At 38.8% G+C, this 27,756-nt stretch overlaps 1 protein-coding gene across 3 annotated transcripts in view; it reads right to left on the minus strand.

The window, feature by feature from the left end:
* Nucleotides 1-12,033: 12,033 nt before the first annotated feature.
* NEK7 (NIMA related kinase 7) overlaps nt 12,034-27,756 on the minus strand; it is an 83,607-nt gene continuing 67,884 nt past the window's right edge. For all 3 annotated transcript variants that reach the window (XM_075422312.1, XM_075422314.1, XM_075422313.1), the window contains exons 9-10: nt 25,431-25,544; nt 12,034-19,451 (exon numbers count right to left, since the gene is read on the minus strand). In XM_075422312.1, coding sequence (XP_075278427.1) covers nt 19,341-19,451; nt 25,431-25,544 — 225 coding nt within the window. In that variant the 3' untranslated portion in view covers nt 12,034-19,340. The remainder of the gene's footprint in view (nt 19,452-25,430; nt 25,545-27,756) is intronic.

Consider the following 27,756-nt stretch of genomic DNA (forward strand, 5'->3'; position numbering starts at 1 on the left):
GCCTGAATGTCTGACACTGTCTCCAACAGGCATGTAAAGTTTGAAACAAAAAAGAAAATATAATTATTTCACTAGTCCTCTTTGTTCTTATAAACCCACTGCAGGCTGGCACAGCTCTAGCAGCACTCAGCCAAATCCCAAATTCTGTTTTTTTCCCAATCCATATCTCTGGTCAATACATTGCTCCATGTCCGCTGACACTAGCCATCTCACTTTTGATTGGCTGAGAATGCTTGAGCATATTTTTATTTCTGTACAGCTCTTTTTCTTAGTTAAGATGATCAAAATTGCAGTCTTCAATGTCCAGTATGTTCCTGCATGCAAAATTGAAATGTTTGCCCAGTTACTTCTCAACCCTTTTCAGGCAGTGACTCTGAATTTAATGTAAAACAAACTCACAAACAGAAGCCTATTTGCAGAGCACAGAATGAAAAAAAAGGATTTTCCTTGCTTAAGAGTGGAACAGTCTCCCTCCTTTCCCGTCAATGCAGGATCAGTAAGTTTTCTTAAAAATTTATCTCAAAGTAACTAGGAGATTAACTTGCAAAAATAAAGCGGTGCATTCGAGGAGTAAATCTGGGGCAAAGGGTTACAAAGCTCCCAGTAAATATATTAAGCATAAGAGGGCTTTAATCTATGTTTTCAGAGCAAATCTCAATACCCATTCAACTGGCAAATTAACTTCGTACCTCCTAAACTCTCGTGTAATATGACTTCCACCTAAAAGCAGCTCTCTACTGATCGGATGTCGTCTGGATGTACCGCAGCACCTGCCAGCCCTGACCTGTCAGACACCACCCTGAGCTCTGTCTGCAGACGCAGTCGACATCAGCTGAGCACCTTTGCATGCTTGTTTGCAATTTACTTCCCCGAAACGGCCCTGCCTGCAAATGAGGGAATGAAGTCTAATTGTTGGCCACTAGTTCAATTACGCCGCTTGCTAGTAAAGAGAAATTTTCTAGGTACGGACCAGGCTAGGTTTTAAACTGAAATGGTGTGCAATAAATCTTTGACAATCAATGGAGGATGAGGGAAGGGGGATATAATAATCTGACAACCAGCCAGGTTGTTCAGTCCGCAAGCATTCAACGGCAGAAGAAAGGGGAGAGTCCTAGAACGAAGAGGGGGGAAAAAAGAAATAGGCTCCCAGGTTATTCAAGACAGAGACAGACATACTGTGAGGGTTTCCAACAGAAAGGTAGTAGATCAATACAGGGGATACAGATGCACACACGTTCTGCATCTCTCCCATAGATCTAGTTTAATAAAGCACAACTGATGATCATTTTTTCTTTTTTTTTTATCTATTATTAGGTTTTTCAAGTGTGTTAGCGTTTCTTAATCAAAAGAACAGTTCCATACAGCTCTTGACATCAAAGGAGAGCATTTCCAAAGCTATTACAGTATCAAAGTAATATTCTGTGCAGAATCTAAGGTGAACCATTGGAATAATCCTTCTGGGATAAAGATAAAATAATGCTGCATTCAATGCTGCCCAGAAGCATCCAAAGCAATCTATCAAAAAGGCCATAAAAATATTGGGCCACACTTACTTGATACATGTACTCTCCACTACTATTATTTTCCTCCATTTTGTCTTTGTCTGGTTAGCTACTAATCTTAGCTTTGTCTGAAAGTTCCTGCTGTATATATGAAAGTACCAGAGCTGATTAGTGAGTCACAGGAGGAAATGACCTCTGATGTGCTTCAAATCCATAAGCCTTTTATATAGTTGAATCATATTATGAAAAAAGCATTACAGCAAAAATAGCAGCATTGTAGCAGCAGTAAGGTGAATCTGCCAGATATTAGCAACCCTCTTCATGTGCCCTTAGCAGATTTTTCACTATGCTGAAGTCAGTTATTAGCTACTTCTCTTCTGCTTATTGAATAGGCATTTAACAGAAAATTATATTTAACTACAGCATTTGAGTCTGATAATCCATTTTGATAAAAGACTTTGGCCATCCAACCAAACATCAATTTAATTATATGCACTGTACAATACATAGCCTTCTCCCTTCACCTATATGAGTGAAATGCTCTTGTTTGCAGAAGGGATGGGCAGTTTGGTAGCAGCCACGGCCAAGTGAACTGAGGGGGCAGCGGAAGAGAGGGAGAGAGGGTAAAGAGAAGTTACCAAACAGCAAAAGCTGTTCCCTCTGACAACAGTAGTTAACTTGCTCCTTGAACTTCACATCTGGTAACATTTTCACCTTCTGCAAACTTGTAAAATGTTTCAGTATTTTAGACAGTGGGAGTTCGTTTCCAAAAGAAGTTTTAACAGGACAAAGAGACCACAAAATCCATTTCTTACTGGGCCGTAGGGTTTTCTAATTGTTAACTCATAGCTTACTTCTAGAATACCTTAGAACTTCTCCATTTGCTTATAAGAGTATTTTTAGCATTAATTTTCAGCAGGCATAATATGCATATACGGAAAGGTTGTCTCTTACATGTCCCCATCATAAAGGGATAAAAAGTGGGTAGATATATATTAGCTGCCTACTAAGGCCAGCATGGGAACCAGAGAAAACTTCGCTGCTACCACAACACATCTAAAAGCAGTATCCACAGAGGAAGATGCAGTATTTTCTGGAGCTACGGTTCCCCCCTTTAAATTCCCCGCTGGCAGTGCTGAGGGGCTGCGCAGGGGGCACACTGCTCTGCACTCTCGCCTGCTGCTACCGGAGACGCTGGCAGCGCAGGATGCTCTGCCCTGGGGTGCCTGCAAAACAGAGCCAGGGAAACGAAGCCAGTTAGAGACCACCGCATTCCAATTCCTTCTTCCCTAACGCTACTGCTAACGGAAACTGAACTTGGGGTTAAATGAAGCCAGCAAAGATTTGTAGTTTGATATTAAATGAGCTTTAAGGAAACTCCAGCACTGCCAATCCGCAAGCAGCATGAAGCGTCACTCAGCCACCAAGGTCCCACACACCCGTTTCGTGTGTTGCAGAAACTGTAACCAAGCTTCGCTTTAAAACACAAACGAAAAAAATCCCTTTAAAATGGTTTCCCTCTCACACATATGTATATTGCTGCATGCTGGCTGTCCCCATGCGTGGAATTAACACCTGCTCCTTCTGAGAAAGATTATTTTTAAAAAGAAAAATATGTAATCAGGTGAGAATGCCTTGGTGACTACTAAGTAGCTGGAGCGGCAGCGGGCACTGCACTTGCCACTCTCTCTAAATTTGTACCATTCCAAAGCATCAAACAATCACATGCTCATAAGAAGAATGCAAACCAAACTTGCTGTGACTCAAAATGCAATATTCATGCCTCAGTCTACAATGAGATAGCATGTAATAAACAGCAAACCTGGAATGAATACTAGGCTTTTGTAGACGTACTACCGCAACTCAGATAGGATTGAAGTACTTGTGAATACTACAGATCCATTAAGAACCACTAAGACTGGAGAAAACTGAGAGGAATGGCAAAATTCATTTATCAGAAGGAAAAGAAATAGCTGCTGATTTCTTACTATGTTCAAACATGGGATAATGCACTTTAGGCAAATAAGGGAAAGCATCATTTTTCTCCTTCAAAACTAAGTTTGTCCCAAAATTTTGTTACAAATTAATTGTAGAAGTAGACACACCTGCAGACAGATCTTTACAAGTATCAAGCTCCTACAGCACACAGAGAAGTTCCAAAAGAAAGGAGTCAGACTGCAGTTTTAGCAACGCAGAGGCAATCTGGAAGACACTGATCCCGATCAAACTCAAGCACCAAACTTCGCGTGCTTCATCCGAAAGTGAGGCAGTGAGGAGAAAAAGTTATACATCACCTTTTAGAGCAACCTTTGTAAAGCTCAGTCAAAACCATTCTTGGGAAGTTTATCTTGTTACTACACAAGGGATTTTAAGGAAACTCCCCTTCCAAACTGGGGCACTCCTTTTCCTCAACATCATAACCATATTTTCCTTAACACGGGACAGGTTAACAACCTCCTTCACAACCGGGGATGGATCCTCTGCTGCAGACCTTCGGCGCATGCAGAAGAGGAGCTACGCAGCTGAGCAGGTCACAGGATGGGAAAGGGCTGCTTTGGCCCTCCGGTGAGCTTTCCGAGGGAGCTAAATCAGCTGTGCCATTACTTTGCAGGATTTACTAAGCTTGCATTTGCCTCTTCACTCCTGCTTGCTGCACTCATACAGGGGAACAGCACACACACATCTCCAGAGGTAGGTAAAGAAACAACACAGGCTGCTCTTCCAGCTACCTCATTCTAATCGCACCAATGTCTTGTGATGGATTTAACAAAGCTTTTGTAGACCTCAAACTTCAGGAAAAACTGATAATCTGAGAGAGAAATTTGCTAAGTATCTGTCACCATGCTGTCCTAGAGGAATCAAAAATTGAGAAACATGTTCAGAGACAGCTCTCTCAAATCCATACATGAGCATAGTGCTTTTGAACAACTCGACGAATTATTGAGGTACACCTCTGCCTGAAACAAACCGAATAATTCTGTGTGGTCAAAAAATAAGCAATCAACTATGAAATCACAGTGAACTGAGCAGTTCTTCACAGCAAGACATATGCTTATATACTTCACATTTAGCATAGGCCTTAACACTAAAGATCATTATTTGTACTTTTACTACCTATAATGGCTTTTTTTTGCACTACCAAACACCAGTATCTTAAGAGAAGTGAAACTATACATGGAGCTATTCATTACAGGTAAAATATTTCACAAACTTGCTTACAATACCTCAAATACAGTGTAGATAAAATAGCATGAGAAGCTGAGAACAAGATGGAAGGAGGCAGTTACAGGAAAAGGTATCTATCCTATGGAACATGTCTTTTTTTTTTTTTTTGCCTGCATATTTGAGACTCATGTATTCTCGTATCTCCTCTGCCTCACTTGTCTACAAGATGACAAGTGATGCCCAACTACTTTGGCATATCATATTGCATTGTGTCACTCCACCACCTGCCAACGCCAGTGGCCCATCAAGCCTGAGAAATCAAAAGACGCAATTTGTTAGAAACTGGGAAAAGGAAAAAAAACACACCACCACATTTTAGCCAAAAATAGAAACAGTCATTTTGTATTAGTGAATAGACCAAGAAATATTGATCTACAAAAGTCAGCAAGCATGAGTAATGTAAGTGTCAATCTCATTGGCAGATTCAAGGACTTAAAGGTATTTCAGTATTTGTGTATTGATAGCTGTGTGGAAGAAAACATCTATCCCGGAACAAATATGATTTGGCAAAACACTGCTGCTCATGATATTTTCCTGTAAGGGCAGTAGATCTTGTGATGAAAGAAAAGCTAAAGAAACTAGAAATTTTTTTAAAAACAAACATGTTATGGAACTATAGCCAAACATGCAGTTTATTTTTGCTGGCAACAATAAAAGGAAGCACCATTTAAAAACATTAAAAAATATCACTGCCCTGATCCTTATTTGTTCTTAAAGTTTAGTGCTAAATCAAGGAGAAGCATATTTGTTATACAACCACAGAAAAATCGTTTATTTTTATGCAGTCCACATCTATCAACAAAATCATCTTTCAAAAAAAAAAAAAAAAAAATCACTACTCACTTTGCTCTGCAGTGAACACAGAGAGAAAACAGCAAGTTTACCAGCACTAGCCAAACTGCAGCACTAACTTCAAAAGGTGCTACCCTTTGGGTAATTGTTTTATTCCTTGTAATGCTGCACAAGTACTCTTCATAAGAGTGTTTGCTTAAGACCTAATCCCACACTACAGCGAGCACTACTTGAGACCCCCACTCAGACAAATTTTTTCCCTCAAAATCCTCCATACTGTGGCCTCTCAATTTTCTTGATAGCCATCACGTGCAAATTCTGTTTTGTAATGCATCCTTTGTGATCCATTTAAGTAACACAAAGCCTGCTCAGAGGCTCCTAGTCCAACTTCTGCATAACTGGGACTGCAGCAAAGTAGTTCGCAATGTTACCAGATTCTCAGAATGGAAAAGGATTTTAACATCCCACTAGGGAGATGGGGCAAGAAACCACAAAAGCTATCTCATCCTCAAATCACAGCAGAAGTACATGAGAAAGCAAGCACAAAATTACTAGGAGAATAAGACAAGTACAAGGTTACCAAACCAGGTGCTGTGAAAAGGGCATAACAGTGAAAGGAAAGATTCTCAAAGCACAGAGGGAAAAGGAAAAAAAAAAAAAAAAAAAAAAAAAAATCACAGAACAGAGCAAAGCTAAGAGGTAAAAGGCAGAACAGAGCTAAGCACGGTGTGAAATGCAGGATCCCACAGAAATTGGGAATGCTAAAAAAAGGCCAGGAACTGGCTACTCTCCAGAAAAAGAGCAGAAACCAGAGCTACGAATATACAAGAGGAGGGCAGAAGCTGTGAGGTTTGCACGCTGCTCCAAAGTTGCTGGACTCCTCTAGGACTCCTGCTCACTTACACAATTTGCTGTGAAGTATTCTGCCTGGGAACTTCTGTCTGGTACACAATGGAAACCGTATTGCGCAGGTCGCATGGAAAAATAAAATGGAAACAGATATAATTAGGGCCAACCTGCACACTCAGAGTCATTAAGGTAGAAAGTGTTCCATGTTATTCCATACTGAGCAGCAGATCAGGCTTTTCAATAGCACTCAAGTGATTTTTCAGATATCCCGTTTAAAAGCAACTACAATACCCACATCAACATAATAAATGCTCATACATGTAAATAACCAAGTCCCTTTACGGCGTCTGAAGATGGACATCCATAGAGTTTAATAATTCCCATGCCATACATCTTTAAGACTTCCAACTAGGTTAGAAAAATAGAGGCACTACCATGACAGAAATAATTTTTGCTCCATTCTTCCTTCTCAACCTGTAGGAACAATAAATTGATTAACATGACTACGTACGGGCAGAGGCATACAGGAACCATACAAGTCAAAGCAATGACTTATTGTGGTTTTTAACAGAGTTCTGGACACAGAGAGCTGCTGCACAAGTGGGTACTGCAGCCATTAACTAACTCCTGTAAAGATGACCCTGGGCTAGACACGCTCGCTCGTTTTGGCAAGGCTGGCAACACCCAGCACACAACTGAGTTGAGCACCACGAAGTAGCCACAGCACCAGTCATTCAGAAATGAATGCTAACAGACATGCAAGTCTGCCTGAACTCACTAAGGCGACGCTCCCGTGCTGGTAACACCCGGTATGGCCAGGTACGAGTGTGGTTCCAGGCTGCACAAGCAGAGTGGTTGCCATAGGGTCAGTTCATACCATCGCCTCTCCCAGAACGGCTCGCTCAAGGGTCAACATCCTTGTAGGCACGTGGCTAACACTGACAGTACAGATGGACAAACCTACCGTACCTTAACACATCTGGACAGACTGAGCTCAGAAGCACCACTTTTATACATTCACAAGCTAAACAAAATACTACACGAATCAGAACAGCCAAAGATGCAATGTTGGTTCATGCAACCATCATCTGTTAAGAGTTTGATACTGTACTTTTTTTTCATAAGTACTTCAACAAAAAATAGCCCCAAGACTACACCACCACGCTTGTCATACGACAATTATATACACCAATTTCAAATGAGGCATGTGTATGTTTCCTGCTTATGTCCTGTAAAAGAGCAAAAATGATCCTGATATACTTCCAGCAGCATGTGTTCATTGTAGGGTACACGTAAATTACTTTAAGGGAATAATACATCTCCAAGGACATTTTCATGGACTAAATGTCAGGAATAAAATATTGCATTTCAACTTAGTTAGGACTTTAAAGAATGAATATAAAGACAATTATTGAGAAGTCTGAAGAATGCAATTGATTCCTCTGCACTTTCAACTCTGAGGCATTTTATGCAATGAAATAAAAATAATTTCTGTTTTGGGTTCTCATTACATAAGTATGAATTTATGCAAAGACGTAATGCTGACCACATTTTGAGAGAGTTGCAGAACATATGACTTCAAAGGAAGTTGTGTTTGAGAACTGCATTTTAAGCACAGAATTTTATGCTCAATTACTGTGAAACAAATTGAAATTATGATCTACAGTTCTTTTTGCAGTAGCCTGATGGTCCTACACAAAGTCAGATATTAAAAATCATGACGAAATAAAAAGGCCAAATTCCAACAAGAATCCCATAAAGCAGGCAGAAGTTATATGCACTTGCTGCAGGCAAATGACTGCCAGCATTCCAAACCAACGTGTGAGGCCATTTACTGAAAAAGTTCATTTAATTAGATGACGGACTGTATTCAATACAGGGAACACTCTCCAACAGATGGACCACTTAGCTGGGATTCTGATCATGATTACGGCATCTGGGTACCACTATAGACAGGGTGTGATTGTGTTATTAATTTAAACTTCTTACAGAAAAGAAATATAAATCATTAATTACAAAAAATATGCGAAGTTCTCATAGCACATTGTATTAGAATACCTAACTTGTTTCTGTAAAAGCTTGTGGCAGCTTTGAGAGCTATTAATGCTGTTTAAAGAAAACATTCAAGACTGAAAACAATAATAAGTGGGACAAATACGGCATCTATGACTAGCATGCTCCATTTCGTGGATATTATCTGAACATCATCTGGTTTTACCCATTTGGGACCACTGTCATCAAGTTCTCTCTCAGAGAATGAAGCAATTTGAAAATAAGATAAAGTTTTATAAGCAGATTGCTTAGCATCATAAACATTTCATTAAGAAAATTCTGCCTATTTAGTTTTTCTTTTTTTTTTTTAAGTATTATAGGTCAAAGCAATCACCACCTTTTGGTATCCTAACAGCTTTAAAAGACGACAGCTTTCCAAATACTGCATTGGTGGAGTTTCACACAGTCTTCTTGGGGTTTGTAACATTGTGAGGGATGGCCAAATGTTACAGCAACCGAATGGCAACAACAGATAAGGGTCAACTACATGATCCTTTGCCCTTCTAGCTGGAGCCGACAACTCCACTAAAAATTCCAGGCAAGTGGGTCATTTCTTACAATTGGTTATCCCCAGAGAGAAGCAGGAGATGGGGGAGGAAATACTGCGGCCCAGAGGCCCCGTGATGGCTGTTGGATCAATGGCCGATGTCAGCAGGCTTCTATTTAATGATGCTCGAACCAGTGCCAGTCTTGCTAACAGCCATGCTTACCACTGACACCCACACGCAGGAAACACGACTCTGGAAAGACCAAATAATTGCCTCATTTTGCAGCTTTTTTTTTTTTTCTTCTTTTTTAAAAGGTGTGCTCCTTGCATTTTATGTTCATAGGATCAGTCCTTTTTAACACAGAAAACATGTTCAAACTTGCAGCAGTGCAATGTGACAGTCAAGTGCAGCAAGTAGCAAGTACATCTGTGTGACTACAGATCAACTTACAAATGTTTCCTGTGAAGAAGTATGCAGTGTTTTGTAAGCCTTGCTAATATATATAAATGTATATAAGATTATTATTCCATACATATAGAACATTTTTTTATCATAATTTTAATGTGAAAGTGTTTGGCAAACAAATCAAAAACCATCAAAAAATAACAACCACCAACAAAAACACACCACAGGAAAACGCAAAAACAAGACCGGGCAACACCTGCCCTATTTCTGCTATTATACAAGGACAGCGTTGTCAAAGTCATCTCCATATCCACGTAAGCTCTGAAGCAGAACAACTAAATTACAGAAATGACTATACATGGTTCTTCAAATTACTGACTTGCTATTATTATTGGATATTCCATGCAGGCTACCTCCAAAGGCTCTCCTACCTGAGGCAGGATTTTTCAGCCAGCCCGTGATTTAGCCCCCCCACACCGTACAGTTCTCTCAGCTAATGGAGAAAGGACAAGCAGCCTTTCCTCTGAATACAGCCCAGTGCATACTGCAGCTGGAGACCCCCATCTTTGCAAGGCCTATCACAGAGGCCACAGCATTAAAAACACTCTCCACAACAATAACACTTTAAGGCCCCTTTCTTCCCTGCACACACCTTAAAAATTTTTAAGGTGGTCTTCAGAAAGCTGCTTTACATCTGTCCAGCAGAGCTTCTGCCATGGAGGAATTCCCTTCCAGCTACAAGTGGAAGCATTACAGCTGCTCAGACAGGACTCCAGCACAAATCTTTCTTCGGGGGTTGAAATCAGCGCAACTGCATTTGGCTCTTCCAGCACTTCTGCAAACAACTTCAAACTCCTCCTATCCAGCGAGGTAAAGTATAGCAGGAAGAATTTTAGTCCTAACAGATCACAGTGTGGAGAAATCATAATCCAAAATTATTGTTTGTTTTAGAACAAGCAATAAAAATCTTTATTGCTAAGATTGTATATGGAATCCTGCAAAATTCAATTACCTTGTAAGATAATCTTCCACAAGAGTAAAAGCTCTGAATCATTTACAACTCCTTTTTAATTTTTTTAAACTTTTGAATTAAGTCACCACAAATGAATGAAAACCAGAAGAAACTCTACCACGGTGCACTTGGTGTACATCAGAGATGTGTGTTTACACTGTACCTCTAACTTTGCTGCCTCCTGGCATCGCGAAGGTCTGACCTACACAGCTGGGGCCAGGAAACAAGAGAGCAGAGCAGCATGTGCGCCTCCATCCCGTGCCAGTACCCACTTGGAAGCAAACGCTACACAAGGCAGTCGGTCACCACTTCCCCTCCGCTGCCTGTGCTGCACTAACGTGGAATGAGGTGGACAAAGGACCCCAGCTGCCCGACAGCCTGGACAGCCGCGACACCCCACGAGCAAGTCTACAGAAACACACGCCTTGTAAAAACTGCAGCACGAAAATGATACACAGCCACCGCCGCCACCCCGCCAGATCAGTAACTGTTCAATGACACTTTCTAAGGTCAAGAACTTATTCTTGGTTTAAGGAAACTGTCTCGTAAGACTGAATTTCAGTCAAGTCTGGAACTGAATCTATTTGTCATATTCTTTATTTGCTTCCAAGTAGTTTGTGGTCAGAAGTTTCAAATTTTGAGTTCTCATTGAACACATGGGAAAATTTACTAAAACCAACTACTACTCTGAAAACCACACACATGCACACCCAGGTCATTTCCCCCTTCAAACCTCAGTTTTGATAAAGCTCTCTTGGCAAGTTTCCACCAGCACATGAGAGTTTAGAAGTAGAGTTCCCGTAACCACCAGTTATTCTGATGCACGTTAGCTTCCCTCCCATCCCATCCCCGGTGGTAAGCTACCTTCCTCGAGGGAGGCTGTAGAAGATGGAAATGCAAAGTTACGTTCAGGATCCCAACTTCCCAGCTTCGCCAAGGCAGGCAGAACTGTGCTCTGCCAGGAAACATCTAGTATATCTAAAAGGTAACAACTGAAAACATTCAGGCCATAAACATCACAGAACTTTTAAATCAAGTTTCACTGCCAAAAATTTTATTTTACACTCAAGTAATAAATGAATACAGTGTACATGTCATACAGGGTACAGAAGTACTACATGAACATATTTGTTTGCAACAACAGTTTCAGAAAATAAAACATCCTAAGTTCTCTGTTTGTTTCAATATTTGACTTACCTTTTTTACAATATAAAGCACATCTGAGGAGTGGCAGGACAAGAAATGGCCATAATTTGTAACTGAGGAGTTTCTGACTGAACAGAAGGAAAACAAGGTTTACAGTGAAGTCTGCTAAGCACTGGAGCAGGCTGCCTGGAGAAGCTGCACAACCTCTGTCCCGAGAGGTTTTCAAGATCCAACTGGCTGAAGCCATGAGCCCTGGTCTGAATTCAGCGCCGACTCTGCTCTCGGCAGGAGGCTGGACTAGAGACCTCTCCCAAGGTCCTTTCCAATCTGAATGATTCTACGATTAGATTCAGTGACAACCAGCAGCCAAATTTAAAAAAAAAAATCAACGAACGCTTGCCTTCTCCCAACAAAATCTTAGCAGAAAGTGCAATGCTCATCTCTAATGATCATCTTTACAACAGTTCAGCACGACTGAAATAAAAAAGAACAACCAGCAAATGAAGTGTACAGAAGAGTACCAAGACTACACATTAAAAAGCAAAGTAAGAGACTCTGAATGATTTAAAATTCTCTTTGTAACACCAGACACACATTTTTAATGCCAAACATGTAAAGAGCAATAAACGACTGTGTAACAATACCAAAGATCTTCCTAATAATTTTTAAATGGGAGATTTCCTATCTGCACTGATAACAGACACCACAGGAACATAAGCAGGACAGCATCAACATCTTAGTTTCCAAGTTTCTACTAGCCTTCGACACACTGGCAGTGCTGTGCCCCAAGCAAGTGCCCCAAGGAAGCCAGAGAATGAGGAGCTCGGAGGCGGAGAGGAAGCAGGGAGTCCCAGAACATCTCTACTCTATCCTGGGGATCATTTCTGTCCAGTTTGAAGCCTGTTTCTGTTGCTAGGATTTAAATGCAAAGCAAGTGCAACTATCAGGAAAGACTCCATGCACCTAATTTCTTAATTTATTTTTATTTCCACATGAACAGAAGATTTCATTAGACAACAGGTGTAAGGCCTCCACCCATCATTAAGGCAGTTCTAGAAGAACAAATTAACTAATGGCACAACATGATGCAAACTGGCAACAAAGAATAAACACAAACCTGAAAAATACTAAAAAAGTCTTTGTTTTGTGCCAATAAGCAATCCTCTAAAAGAAAAGAATTATTCTTGTGCAAATTGACAGTGAATAAATGTGTGTATACCCACACACACCAATCTCACATTCAGCTCTACACCTTACAGATCAAAAACCCCCAAACTTCTTGGATTTATGGAGACTTTTGTTTCTCAATCTCAACACATATATAAAGATAATTATGAGCAGTCAAAGATCAGACAAGTCAATCAACAGCAAATCTCTGTAAACATACAGTCTCCCACATCTGAAAGCCTGCTAAAACTGGGAAGGTCAGATACCGCACCTACACAGAAAAGCCATGCAGTCCAGATCTGATTTGGCTTTAAATTAGGGTAGCGGGGATAGAGAAGTAGTACAGCACAGGGCTCAGCTATAGACCTACAGGACAAACAATCCTTTGGCTGTTGATAAGGACTTGCAGTATTGCTGCAAGTCTACAAGCTACCTTGTCTGCAGCTGGCTCAACTGTACCTGCACTACCCTGCAGTGTAATAGAGTGTATCTTTAGTCAGGCGAGATACAAAGGGCAGCAAATGCAAGACGCCAATGTGAGGGCAGGAGCGTAACAAAGAGGAGCATTGAGCTCAACGCACTGGATCCAGCCAGGGAAGCTCTTCAACACATTCTGATTTCAAGCAATGGTAAAAGCAATGAAGTCAAGTTGCTATAACAAGAAAATAACTGTTAGCTGTATGTGCAAAAACAAGACAAAGTTACATACAATAAATACATAAAGAAATGATTGGCAAAAACTTTGTATCTGAAGCAGCAGAAAACTAAATCGACGCAAATTCAAGGACTTTTGAAGTACTTGGAGGAACAGAATCTACTCCAGCTCTATAGTCCTGAAATAAGACGGAATCTGCAGGACTGGAGTGTCTTAAAAACACAAAACAAGTAGTAATTTGGTGGAGTTCTTTCTCCAGCACATGAAACAGCTAAAGCCCAAAGACAGCAGCTTAGTCCTGTCAATTTTGATACTTAGAAGGGACAAAAAAAGTCAAAATGGCACGGAGACTGAAACAGTGAAGATAAAAGGTAACGAAGAACACAGATAGTGAAGAGGGCTAGAATCTGATGCTACTAACTTTGAGACATTTGATACGTGGGCATGAGAGAAGTATCAGGGATAGAAAGGTTGTGGCCCTAGAAAACAGACAAGTAAAATTGTCAGGGATGTTAGAAAATAGAGGGAGTTAGGAATAAAAATTAGATCTTTGAATCTGAACTGGTCTGAGACTGTGGCTGGATGCTCAAGGAATCATCTGGAGATAGAACTACAGGAGAACCAAACTGGGGAACGAAGCACTGGATTTTTGGGTCATTCAATTTAAAGTGTAAAGCCATAAAATAGTAAACCAATTGGAGTGAGAATGTTCGGGTACATGAAATTAGGGGATGACAAATGGGGAATAAAGGCCAAACTATTAAAAAAGAGAGCTAGTTCAGATGATGGGCACCATCCCCTTCAAGACAGAGGGAAGAGCAACTTGGTTGCTAGTGAAGGAAATGACAGGATGACTTGAAGAGGAAGAAGTCACTCAGTGAAAGCAGAGAGACATAAAAGATATAGAAACAAAAGGGGTAAATTTGTATAGTAAAGAGGCAGAGGAAGCCTGGTTCAGAAACAGATTCTGAGAAGTAGAACAATTATGAAAAAGATCTCATCATGCGAAAAACAAGATTGGTTTTGAAGAAACATCTTGTATCAAAAATGAATGGAGAACTCAAATGAACAGCAAATCTGCAAGCAAGCTCAACAATAAAAAAAAAGGGGGGGGGACGGGGACAGAAGTGGCTAAAAAGTCCACTTGGAAGAATTAAAAGAGGTAAGGCAGAGCTGAGTCCAAAGCTGTGTTGTGCTGACATGTTCTTTTGGAAAGGTAGGAATGGAAATTAAGAAATTACAAGAAAAAAATGTCTGGGGAGAAGAATGGAGATAGGGCAATGTGAGAAGCAACCAAAGAAACCACGTATAGAGAAGCAGATAGAGATGAAAATAAAGACCAGCGAGTCAAAGGAAGTGAGGCCAATGAAGGAAGGAGGCAGCTGAGAAGAGTACTGGAGTCAGAAAGGTTAATAGACTGGAGATCCCAAAAGGAATGAGTGACAGGGTAGAGGAGAGAGAAAGACAGATAAGCTGAAAGCAAGCAGGTAGTGATTAGAGAAAGGGAATTTAGAAATAAGAGATAATAAAGTGAACAGTATTTAGTAAAGACAAGGTCATGGGAATGATTGAGGAAGTGAGAAAATCTGTCTAAAACGAGAAATCAAAGGCAGCGGGCTGGAAAAACAGAATGAAGAACAATGGAGTTAAGTACTTACCAGGGGAAAAAAAAGAATAGGGCTTGCCCATGGTGAGGGATAAAATTTAAGAAGACAGAAATGGGTTGAGTTTAGCAAAGCCACAAAGAAAGAAGCGAACTATTGGCCACTAGGAAAACTAGACACAGAGGACTTCAAATCACGGAGAGGACAGAGCAGACAACAGGACAGATGAAGCAGAACCAGTGGAAGACAGGAATCGTAGGACTTCAGAAGTGAATATGAAAGGGAAACAGGTTTTTAAAAAGCTTCAACTGAAGAACAAGGTTGAGGGAAGGGAATAAAGTTTGAAAAAGAACCTTAAAAATCTATGTTTGAGTCAGGTTTGAAAACATAAGTAACACCCCACTGGGCATGCCAGGTGCCTGAATTTCCCTCCTTGGAAAGATTCACCCAGACCAAACCAGAGATCAGAAATTCAGAAGAGCAGCACTGCCACTGGCTAGATGATGTGGGAGTATGGCAGGATTGGAAAAACTTTTGACTGCTAAAGAAACATTAAAAATGATGGAAAAGCAGCTATTTGAACTCTGCTATCCTGCATCTTTACTGCCAGATTAAATTAACTCTCACAAAGCAGGACTTCAAGGCCTTTGTTGACTCTCCCTCACATCAACCTCCTGTTCCTACGAGCTCAAACACCTGACGCACCATTCAACACCAACATTCAAATTCAGCCATTAAGATTCTCATCTCACTGCATAACAGCGAAGACAGAGATTAAGCAGACAGACTGTTGAAAACAAACATCACTGCGATTTTGGGTTCCATTCAGAGATACCTGAGAACCACTGGCATAAGAAGTCCTTCTCCATTTTCAAGCCTCTGTCAAGAATTTCACTCTGGCTTTCTTAATCATGAGCATGAATAAAACACCAGCCTTCTCAAATACTGTATTTCATCTTCCAGTACATTGGCATGTTTTTAAAGTTTCTCCTCATTACAAAAAGACGACATACTTCTATTGCCTGCTTGTACAACTGGTAGCTGGATCATTAGGGTGCAACAGAAGAGGGGGGAAAAAACCCACATCATTCCCTGCTACTAAACCAGTGACATACAGAAAGTATAAAAAGTGAGCTGAGCACATCATTTCTATACACCCTGCTGATTACTATTTATTCATGTGTATATGAGCTTCACTCAAAATTACTGAAATTACATAAAAACTAGCCTTCCTACAAACAAGAGCTCACAAGACTGGGGTCATAATGGGAGCCCTTCATTATTTTTATATTTTTCAGGTGTTTTCATATGGTTTGAAAATAATTTTAAATTTCTTTTTAAATTTTAGATATAAACACTCTTGGGTTAATTGCAAATATATCCAATGTAATATTTTTAGATAAATTTTTGATAAATAGTATGAAAAAGATTTTTTAAATGTACTGTCTTTTGTTACAGTCAAGAAAACTCACTTATAATCAACTACTGGAAGCAGTAAACTGTCCACAAGATAGGTAGCATGTACTGTAACATATACATATATATATCTGTAACAACAAAAGTTTGAAAAAATATCATAGAAACACTACCATTTTTACATTATTTTTAATATCTGTATGTTTTATTTCTATCAGACTACTGCACAGCAGGGGAGCTTTTGAGACAAGAATTTATGCAAAGATTTTACGTAACGTCATTCAAAGCACAAAGTTCACTCATGAAGCAAGTTAATACTGTAGCAGTACTGAAATAAAAGGAGGAGCTAGTCAGACATTTTGGTTAAAAATCTAACACGTTCTCTTTAAAGAAAATAAACACATAATGCTATAGCTCAAAATAAATAGTGCCAAACGTCACCATCAACAACATACAAAAAATAGAACAGTGTTTTATAAAAGAAAATACTTTGTAAATGTATAGCACACATGGGAGTGTTATAACAGACTTAACATTTTCATATGTTACTAGGTGCTTTACTTTGGGGATGGATTCTACAATCCCCAGTTACATGAGCAGTTCTATTAACCAGTACGGGCTTCTTAATTATAAAATTTGGTACCAGAGTCATCTGTACCATCCATCTTACAGATTTTAAAACAGGAACAACTATTTCTATGCCTTAGCACAAGATTTAATCATAAATACTAAAAAAAGAAAAAAAAAAATATTTAAATGCTTAAGCATGCACATTTGCTAACTCTTAACTCTTTATTTCTTTACTCAATGTATCTTTCCAGACGGGGGGGGGGGGGGGGGGTGTTACGGCGGGGGCAGGGGGAGGGGACGTGTAGAGTCAATAAATGGTTTCTTTCAGCAAAACTTCAACACTTGATGTATATTAGATGCAAACAGCCTGACTGTATTGGGTTTTTTTCAGTGATTTTTAAATGTTCTAGTACAGTTAAGAAAAAAAAAAAATTGAGTACTTGCGCATATTAAGAACTAATCGTGGCAGTCAAGCAAGTATTGTGCTGCCTTTTCCAATACAAACCATTTCATTCTATGACATACGAATTATTGTTATAGAACATAACCATCACTGTTAAAAATCAATTGTCAGATAATAAATGAAAACAAATCTAGAGCTTGCTAGCCACAAACCAAGGTTTCTCAAATACATTCTCCCTACAAATTGTTCCACTGAAATCCTACAAGATTAAGTACACACAAAAGCTAGAAAGAAAACAAAGGATTCATTCTACAAAATCTGGAAATTAAAAAAAAAAAGTGCTAATATAAGCTGATGATCTGGCACACACTATTTAAAAACTCCTGTACTTTGCCAAACAATTTCCACAGTATTTGCAGTTTTAAAAAATACAAAACCAGAAAAACCCCTGACAGCTTCAACATTTCATCCATGAACCCCACAGCTGGGTTTTTATTCTTCGAGCATTATATGAAATCAAAAATTAAAGCTGCACAGAGAAACAAACAAACAAAAAATCCGAGTGTGCAGGGAACTGACTGCATTTAGAATCTATATGTGTATATGTATGTACATACCGCTGGTTTTATTTGAACTAACTTCTTTTTACTCACATAAGGAAAAAGACTTAACTGACCCTAACAGCTTCTTAGCAATATCACTGGTAGTAAGTGTGTTTTGACAGTTGTGTATAAAATGTTCAGTCTTGAAACTCAAGAAATCAGTCCCTTCTCCATTTTACCACATTTAAAAACAAGACACCTTCCCTAACAATAAAAACATTATTTAAGCGTACTCAAAAAGGTACTAAGGTCTAACAAAAATATTCTGAATTTCCTTTTCAACTAATAAAGTATTTGTAAGACATTTTGCATATATTTATTTCCTAAATGAAGGAGTGGCAACTTTCTCAAACATAAAAGCTAAAATTCACTTTTACTAAATATAAAGCTAATTCTCAGGATACAGCATACAAAACCAAGTATTCACGAAGAATACACTTTGTTATACTACACTATCATGTCTTTTCCAAAAGGTTCCTGTATTTAAGAAAACATTTGAAAATTTAAATATACCATAAGGTCATCCAAATTATTTTTAACACAAAAATCTACAAACAGTGACATATAAATAGACAGTTGGGAAGCTGTAACTTAAGATCGCATCTTTTAATCAGACCTTCTCACAAACTCTAGCCTCAAAAGAACCCTGTTTGCTACACGAAGCATCTGCGTGTTTTTAAGACTTAACTATGCAGACTCCTATTGCCCCAGGGCAGTGCTGCACAAGTCTATTGAAAACGATCAGATTGCAGAATCAACACCTTAAATTTTCCCAGAAAACCTCCAACAAATGTTTTACGTGTATTATGACAGAATGACAAAAGAAAAAGGGATGCTACAACAATTTCAGCATGACTATTTTTCCTGAAACTATTTTCCCATCACACTTGGCAAGCAGAGAACTAATCCTATCACCTGTCTACTCTTACACTGACAACTGCAAACTACAATTCAATATAAACTACAACAACCTTCTACAATAATTATGTCCCTCTTAGAACCAAAATTAAAATAAAGTTAACTGTGCTGATCATACTTTCCATAAATTACTACAAGGTGAGAGATTCAGACATTTTGCTTCTGGATAATAAGCCTAATATCTGTATCATGTGCAAAAGTGCAACTGTGTTTTAGAACTGAGGCCCAACTGAACACAATTTTGTTATTAAAGAAAATATACTTGAAACCACTTAACACGGAAAACAGTGGTTCTCGGTATCTTCTACAACAGGTTTAAATAAGCAAAGCATAACTTTAAAACTGCAAGTTAGTAAAAAGTACAAACAATAGAAATAAACAGAAAACAACAAAGCTTGTATATAAATTGGTTTACAATTCAAAGCACAACAGTAAGCTTCAAATAATTACATTTCAGTAATACACAAAGAGGTGGGATGATTTACTTAAAATACTTGGTTATTTCTGCTTTTTTCTTCATTATCTGATGTCTGTTTAGCTGCTCGCAGTGTGTGCATGCATACGTTTCGCTACATCATAGACATAGGTTATGTCTGGTCGCTTCTCTGGATCCGGGTTGATGCACATATTAACTAATTGTCGCAGCTAGGAAAGGAAAATAACACGTAAGAAAGCCAACGATCTTGTCAATTAGTCTTTGTGCATTATCAAATTCAAATTAATAAGAGTGGCAAAAATTAGCCAACCATAGCAACTCTGCGTGAACACACACGCTCAACCCTCCCTCTCTTGACACGCACGGCACACAGTTTTATGCAAGCGTGTATACAACTCACTCCTATGATTTTTACGTTTTGTACTGTCGTCCAGAAAATCTGATGAGCAGATTTACATTCTAATCCTTTCAACATACAACTTTAAACATGCATTTAGTCCCACTACGCATCATTTAAATGAAAATTCCTGTGCTTTTGGAGGGTGCTGCCTGCAAACCGCAGAAGGCCGAAACTCGCACCGAGCAGGTAAATTGAGACTGCTTGCTCGCACTCTGCCGATACAAGAGTCAGCCAGCAATAAACGGCATTGCTGCATGACAGGTTCCAACAACAGCAGGCAGCAACTCTCCTTGTAACGCACAGTTAACCTGCAGAACCTCCTCCTGCTAGAAGCTACCAATGCACACGCATTTTTACAAAATGATCAAGAAGGATTTCAAGTTACAATTACACTTCTTTCACTTTTCAGAAGATTAATTTAAATGTATGGGAACATGAAGTCCAGAAGTTATGTTAAACCACTATTTAAAACTTTGTCAACCAGCCCTTGCAGAAACATTGTAAATCGTATACAATATACAGGTTTTTCATATTTAACAATACAAAAGCCATGTCACTAGACATGCCCCTTCCTTAGTAAGAAGAGCTTAATATTTAAAAGTGAGATCATTAATTCTGAATATAGTGGTCAGATTTCTGGATTGAAAAGAAACACATTAAATCGAAATAATCTGTAACAGACTTGCTATTTGAATCTTAAATACACTAAGTATATTTTGGCTAATGAAGTTAGCCATCGTATTGCTTCTGGCAGCCAATAAATAAAATACGATACCACTGACACAGAAAACTATTAGCCTTTAATAACTCTCAATCATTTGGAGAACAGAATGCTGGAAATAATGCGCTACTCTAAGAAACAATAACTGCCAACATGTAATACAAATATGCAAAGCAAAACCATCTCCTGTAGAAGAAGCAGGTAGGACACTGTAAGCAACAGGCACAACGTATTAGCAAAGAGGAGGAGCTTGCTATGCAACACCTCAGACAGCCTGCACGGAAAACAGGAGAGACTGAAGAACATCCAAAAACCCCAAGCCTGAAATTAGACTCAAATAACACTCTGTAAAGAGATTACAAGTGTAATTTATCCAGGGAATATAACATCAAATCTTGCACATATACATTTATCTTTCTCTGTGAAGACTTCCCATCTGTTCCATAGAGCTGCGTACAGCAAATAAAGTCTTAGTAAAAGACCTGGAAGGACTGAAACCTACAAAGCTATCATCAGAGGGGAAACAGAGTATTCTTTCCCCTCTTTTTACCAGCTGTATATCAATAACTTCACTGTAGGTAGAACAGCAGAAGTAGACCTTCAAGAAAATTACCTGTGAAAAGTATGAGAAGCCTTGTTTACCTCCACTAGGCTACTTCACCTCTTTTCAATCCTCACCTGTGGGTAACTGGTTTTGTTTTCTAAACTGAACTTTGTCATCTAAAAAATCAGTTTCAAACAGTTAAATCATTAAACAGGAAGCCTTCCTTCAGAGTTACTTTGTTACTTGTTACAGTATGTTACAATGCAAAGCATCAACAAACCGCCAAGAAGATTCCTTCCTTCGAAAGACATTGTAGCCAAGCGGCATCTTCACTCAAAAGTACACGTAAAGCTTTAAATCCTATTAATCCCTGTAAATATACTTACAAAATCCATTCACCCACATGGTGTCTTGACTGGTGGCTTTTTGCAGCTTCGTATTTTTCACTCTAACCAAAACGTGTATGTAGCTACTATTGTTAGGATGCAAGAAGGGATCTACAAGAAGATGTTCATAGTAAGGGGCAGTCACTGAATCAGTTTACTCAGAAATTCTCTCCCCAGCACAGTGCAAGAGGTGTGCTCAGTTAGTGACAAACCTTCACTGTCACTGTAATAAACCAAACCACAGAGTCACAGATCTCTTTCGGCTCCGAGTCTTAACACTGAAATGTTGGTCACTGCTATTACTGCAAAATCTCCTTCCCCCTCCCCAGTCCAGAACTTAGTTGTAAGGCAGGAACGCTGAACTGACTATGCCCGGGACACTGCACAGTAACACAGATTCTTCAGTAATTTAAAAATCCTTGAGCTCTTTTGAGCCTTTTATTGAACCAAAAGCCTTTGGAAGAAGGTGAATTAATTTTGCAGTACAGGATGAAAACAGTTAGATAGGAAGACAGCCTTTCAGGACCAAAACTGGGACCACGCTGGATGCTAGTACCTGGTTGTAGCACTATTCCTTTAACTGCTACAGGAATATCCAATTCAATAAACCTGAAATCCATTTGTCAACCCCTCTGGTATTAATGAAATTTCTGATGTAGCAGAGAGCCTGACAGTACCATGGGAAGAGGCACTGGGATTCGAAAGTCAGACTATCATTAGAGATAGAGTAATTTTTTATTATCTGGCACAGACTGGCCAACAGGCAAAGCAGACCTATGACTGAGCTGGAGGGACCTCCTATGACATCCCCAAGCTGCAAACTTCTTCGGCTGCTTATTGTTCTTAACCTCCTCTGTGCGCTTAGCACAACGACTGTCTTTAGCCTGGAGCTTAGCCTGACATTGGAGCAGTGGGACACACTTTCTTTAACTTCAGCAGGTTTTTCAGCTATGAAATAAATAATTGCCACTCAAGACCGGGGGGGGGGGGGGGGGGGGGAGTCAGAACTATGACAGGCAAGTACTTTACATTGCTAGCCAGCTGAAAAAGATAAATTATCATATAGAAAATTTTGGATGGGGAAAACACCCCCAAACTCTTCTTACTCTGAACAGGAGACCTTCTGGAAGTCCTTTCTCAGTTCTCCAGCCCTTCTGCTAGCAACTAACACTGCCATTCTAGACCTGCTGCCTCATCCCAGCCTTCACATCTGGGTAGGAGGTTGGCTATGGACTTGAGAAGAAGTACACCTCAAAGTGGAGATCAAAAAAACTTTGTCTATTATGAAAGCAACATGATACTAACATTGGCTGACACGATTTTAAGAGTATTGACTTGGGGTGGCAAGGGAGCCCCAGCCTTGAATTCCCTAAAGCAAAACAGCTTTCAGTACACGCTGAGTACTCATCCTGGTACTCTGCATACCAGATGTTTGTTAGGAATATTCAAAAATTGAGATATCCACAGTTGCTAAACATTTGAAAATCTTGGCTTGTGAAGCAATGGTTTGTGAAAATGCTTCTTAGACTATTAGGATTTCTAATCAAATGTTTCTAAAAAAAAATTATCCATCTGTCTTAAGGTGCATATTTCTGTCATGCTATTCTCTGATGACATGGATATGACACATTACTAAAAGGTTAGCCTTAGAGAGAACTCAAAATTTAGAAAAACTGTCACATCTTAAAACTCATTAATATTTACTTACAAAAAGTTTCTTTAAAAAGCACTTGCCTTGTATTTTGTAATGAAAGTATTCACACTCCTGTATCAGAGGATGCAGAGATCAACACTCAGTGCAATTTTTCTTTCAGAAAAATCTTTGTTATAAAATACGAAGTGGGTTTTACTGTTCAGTGATCCCTGATCTTGACTGCTCACTGAGTGCACTTCAAACTTGGTTAAAAGTTTGATATCTAAATTTCCAGTACAGGTGAAACATTTAGGACAGTATCCTAAAGTGACACATGATGCTTGTTTGTTTCTATCTTTTTACAGTTCATACCAGCACAATATTTTTTCATGCAAGTAAAAAGAGCTATATTTTGGTGCAATAACTAATAAACGTATCTATTTTTCCATGTACCTCCGTGAAGACACAAGTCTTCATACCAGAACGTTAAAAAATGTTCCCATTACAGTCTCCACGGTTGATTACTTCTTTTAAGTAACTATTTTCATAGCTGTCTTCATACCTACCATAGCTCCAATTCTCTCATTACATTTTAAAATAACATATGGGTATTTTTGCAAATAACTCATTTATCCAAGGTGCCGAAGTCTGTGCCTGCTTTGAAATAAAGAAAGCGTAACATGTTGTGCTTTGCATCTGTTTTCAACACTAGAAACTACACAGACGTAAGTAAAAGGTGGAATCTCTTTCCCCATCCAAACTCTAAGAACTTCTATCTGGGCCAGACTTTGATATTTGCCCCTTGGCTGGGAATCCACATCTCCAACTTCACACTTAGCTGCAGTGAAGTAGCCCTGCAGGCAGGCCAACTTCAACGAACCACTAGTGGTATCATCATTAAAATCCTGCTGAAGGTCACCATGGAAACCGCCTGCTGAGGCTTCGCTGCTGCACTCGGCATCTCCTAATCAGCTACCATGTGAAATGCAAATTCAGACAGTCTGAAAATTAGTCAAGAAGAATAGAGGATGAGGATGCAGATATGTGAAATATTCATGCGCTTCATGGAAAAAGGAAGACAGCATGAATGACACAACAAAGAACGGCCCCTGACATTTTTGCTATCATTTTGCATTATTGTTCACACCCTACTGTATTTCCAGGCCTTCAGTTCTGAAGTTGGTTATATGAACTGCCATATTTATAGTCTACAATAAATAATAATTAAAAACGGCCCAGGTAAAACGATTAATTGGAAAACCCACAAAGAGCTATAGTGCATAAATTACACAATAGATCATTATTTCATACTTTGTAATGTCACTGAATTATCTTTGAGTTTTTTTTTCATAAAAGAAGAAAAATTGTCACTGTAAATGCAAAGTAAAACAAAATACTGGGCAGTAATCTTTTATTAATAGCCCAATCACTGTCTTTGAATGTAAAAAAAATTTAAGGTTCAGAATTACAACCCTTACTCTATAAATGAAATTGCACAACACTTTATGTTTATTAAAAGTATTTCAGTGCTTGTGTTTATTCGTGTTTTCAAAGTAATCTTTAATTCATGTAGGCTGAATTCAATTAGAATTGGTTACTAATACATGTTCTTTGGTTTACAGCTTCTATCAGGTTGCCCTGCTCTTTTCAAAACAGGCAAGTATTTCAAAACTGGCATCTCAGCACATTAACAAGCAAGTATTTATATTTTTTTCATTCTGTTACTCGCACTAAGAAAAATATTTATGTTATTTAGTTTCTTTTCATTTTAGATCTTAAAAAAGCAAGTATCCCCTTTTAAATACATTAATGACAGTAAAGATCTGTTACCTATCAGCTTAAAACACACACAGCTGCGATATGCATCAGTATATAGTTCAAATTCAATTATATTATGATATGCATGAGTTTATTGTTCCAATTCAATTATATTACATCTGCCTACACTTCTCTGAAATTTACTACTAGTGTTGCCAAGAACCACTCCTTCTTGCAAAAGAACTGCCGTTCAATGGTATTGCATGGCACATCGCAATTTTATAATGCAGATAAGTGGGAACTACACAATTAATTTTTACTAGTGAGTTACATTATATCTATTTTAATGCAAGCCCCTGGAGAAATGAGGCTAGTGCACTGATTTACTCCGCAACATAAACTTGTAGAGTTGTTCTTTAAGAAAAGCATACTATAGATGAAGACTCGATCCCACTCTGGCATGTAGAACATATCATCGTGCATTCTGGGAACGCATTTTGTCATACTTGTAACGAAGCTCAATGAAATTATGAAGCTAACAGTATGAGGTTTCAAACATTAGTCTCCCCAAAGTTAAAATCATACCAGAGACTTGTTTCGACACAAACATTTGAGCGAGTTCAACAAGCAAACACTTAAGGGCATAATCTGCAAGTAACAAAATCACACAAGTTCATTTACTTCCCTGGCAGTGTGCCAGCTTACAGAAACTAAGGATCTAGCCCATGAATCGGAAAATTACTTACTTCCTCTGAATAGTGATCTGAAGGGAGAGGTGGGTAGTCACACTGTTCTATCTTCTTGCACAGCGAGTACAAGTTCATTTTATCACCATAAAAGGGACTCTGCAGTGCAGCCATCTGTTTAAAGAAAATGTAGTTTTCTTTTGTGTTTTCAAGTAAATCTGTTTTGTCCTAAAACCTGTAATACTAACAAATCAAAGGTGATTCTTAACAACTTTCGATTCCCTGCTTAGAAGTGTCACAGTGCTACAAACAGAAGTTCCAAAACTATCACTGTAACCAGTGTGTGTACTTATTCTATGTTGTACAGTCATACCTGTGACAATTGTTATATTGCAATATTTGAATTGTATACCATTCCAGTTTTATTAACAGAGTATGAGGAGAAATGGAGTAGTTTCCAATACTACTGTGAGTGTGGAAATTCCTTGCACCAAGAGGAAGGCAAAAAAACCCCCCAAAATCCACAATGTAATTTTCCTCTGAAGACCTGTTTGAAAAAAAAAACATTTGAGAACACTATCTGATCTAAAGCAATACTGTACAGTGAAAATGCTGGATAACAGTAGTAGATTTTGTAACCTTCTATAGCTATTACTAGACTTTGATACCGTGATTTTTTTTAAAAAGCAAGAAAACTAAAGGTAATGTCCATACTTCCAAAAGAACTCAAATCCAAAAACTTTGTAATTCAGTATGTTATCCCCAAAAACTTTGAAAAAAAACCAAAAAATCCCAAAATGTCATCAGAAGTGCAGAGCTGGCACCCATGTCTATATTTTAAAATTGTAATACAAAAATAAGATTATCTGTTGGAAAGCACTTAAATAAACGATCACCCTAAGACCAGCATTAGTAAACCTACCCTTTAATTCCAGTGTTACAACATGACATTTAAGGTGGAAACAAACGTTATGGTTAGCAGGATTACAAATTTAAAAATTCATTTAAAATCCCTCCATTCTGTTCAAAGCCTTCTAAGTCTTTGAAGCGCAGCAGTACGAATGCTGCTTTGAGTGCAGTGCTGCCCCAAAGTCAGTCACCCTTTTCTACATGTGCTAATAAGTTTGATTTTGGAAGGACAATGTGTACATTCCCCAGACAGGCAGAGTGTGTGTGAAACACGCTAGTCCATGCTGTGCTACTCAGTGAGCTTCAGCAGGGACAGGACAAGCTGAAAATGGCTCTTATCTGTCTTGTGGTCTTCCAGATAGCAGTTTAACTCTTTCACGTCTAAACACCGGTATCACTGGGGGGAAAATGTATGAAGAAAATTACCAAATTTCTCTTACATTACATTTACTTTACACCTGATAAAAACGCTCTGAAATAGTTCCGTGCTTTTTTTCATATTGCCTTCTAGTACGAACAAATCATTTTAAAGCTCCCAAAGCAAATACCATACTACAGTTTACCCTACACTCCTCAAGAATACTGCATTACCAACATGATGTTAATTTTTGGATTTACATGACATTGTCTCTTACCTTAAAAACAATGTTAAAAATGCAAGCTAAAGCCCAAAAAAAGAAAAGAAAAAAAAAGAAAAATCAACTGCAGGGTCTGTACGCATGCAGAAATTCTAAATAAATGCACAGATACTCATTTTTGTACTCTAGGTGTTCATTAAAAAGTACTTTTGTTTGAATGCTGCGGAGTGTTAAAAAAATTCTGAATGTCCCCTAAGGAGTTAAAACAGGAATACTGTATTTTCATGCATCTCCTGCTTTGACAGATGAAAAATGTCAACTGTCCTGTTTTTATTTTCAAGCTTTTGCACTATTCATCTGGTTCATTAGTGCATCTCGCTGCTGCCCCTGACAGCTGCTCGCCCTCTCCTCCCAGCAGCTGAATTTTTCAGGCTAATTTGATCCTCCACACTGAGACGATCGCTAGAATGATTGACTTGCTCCCTGACCTCCAGGGTCTGACTTTCCTGATTAGTATTCTGGGGGTGTCTGAGGGACGAAAGCCCACTGTCTGTCTTCGGGGCTGGTGGCAGCTCGCTCGCTCTCTTTTTTTTTTTTTTCCCTTTTTTTTTTTTTTTTTGAACTGTAAGCCACCAACCTACAACCCTGTAAGGATGCAATTGCTACGCTGAACAATAAAAGGAAATGTGTAAAACCTATTTTTCCATGTAAAGGTCCATGTAGCAAAAGCACAGCATCTTGATTTTAATTAGTAAAGTCTACTTTGTTGCATATCAATTAAAACTCCAGTGGTACTGTTTCTGAGGTTTCAGAAATACCTGGGGCTCTAAAAAAATCAGACATTAAAATACACTTTTAAAAAATCTTACTGGCCGCATAGTTAGCATTGAATAATAGAC

The sequence above is a fragment of the Opisthocomus hoazin genome, chromosome 6 (assembly GCF_030867145.1).
Source record: "Opisthocomus hoazin isolate bOpiHoa1 chromosome 6, bOpiHoa1.hap1, whole genome shotgun sequence".
NCBI lineage: Eukaryota > Metazoa > Chordata > Aves > Opisthocomiformes > Opisthocomidae > Opisthocomus > Opisthocomus hoazin.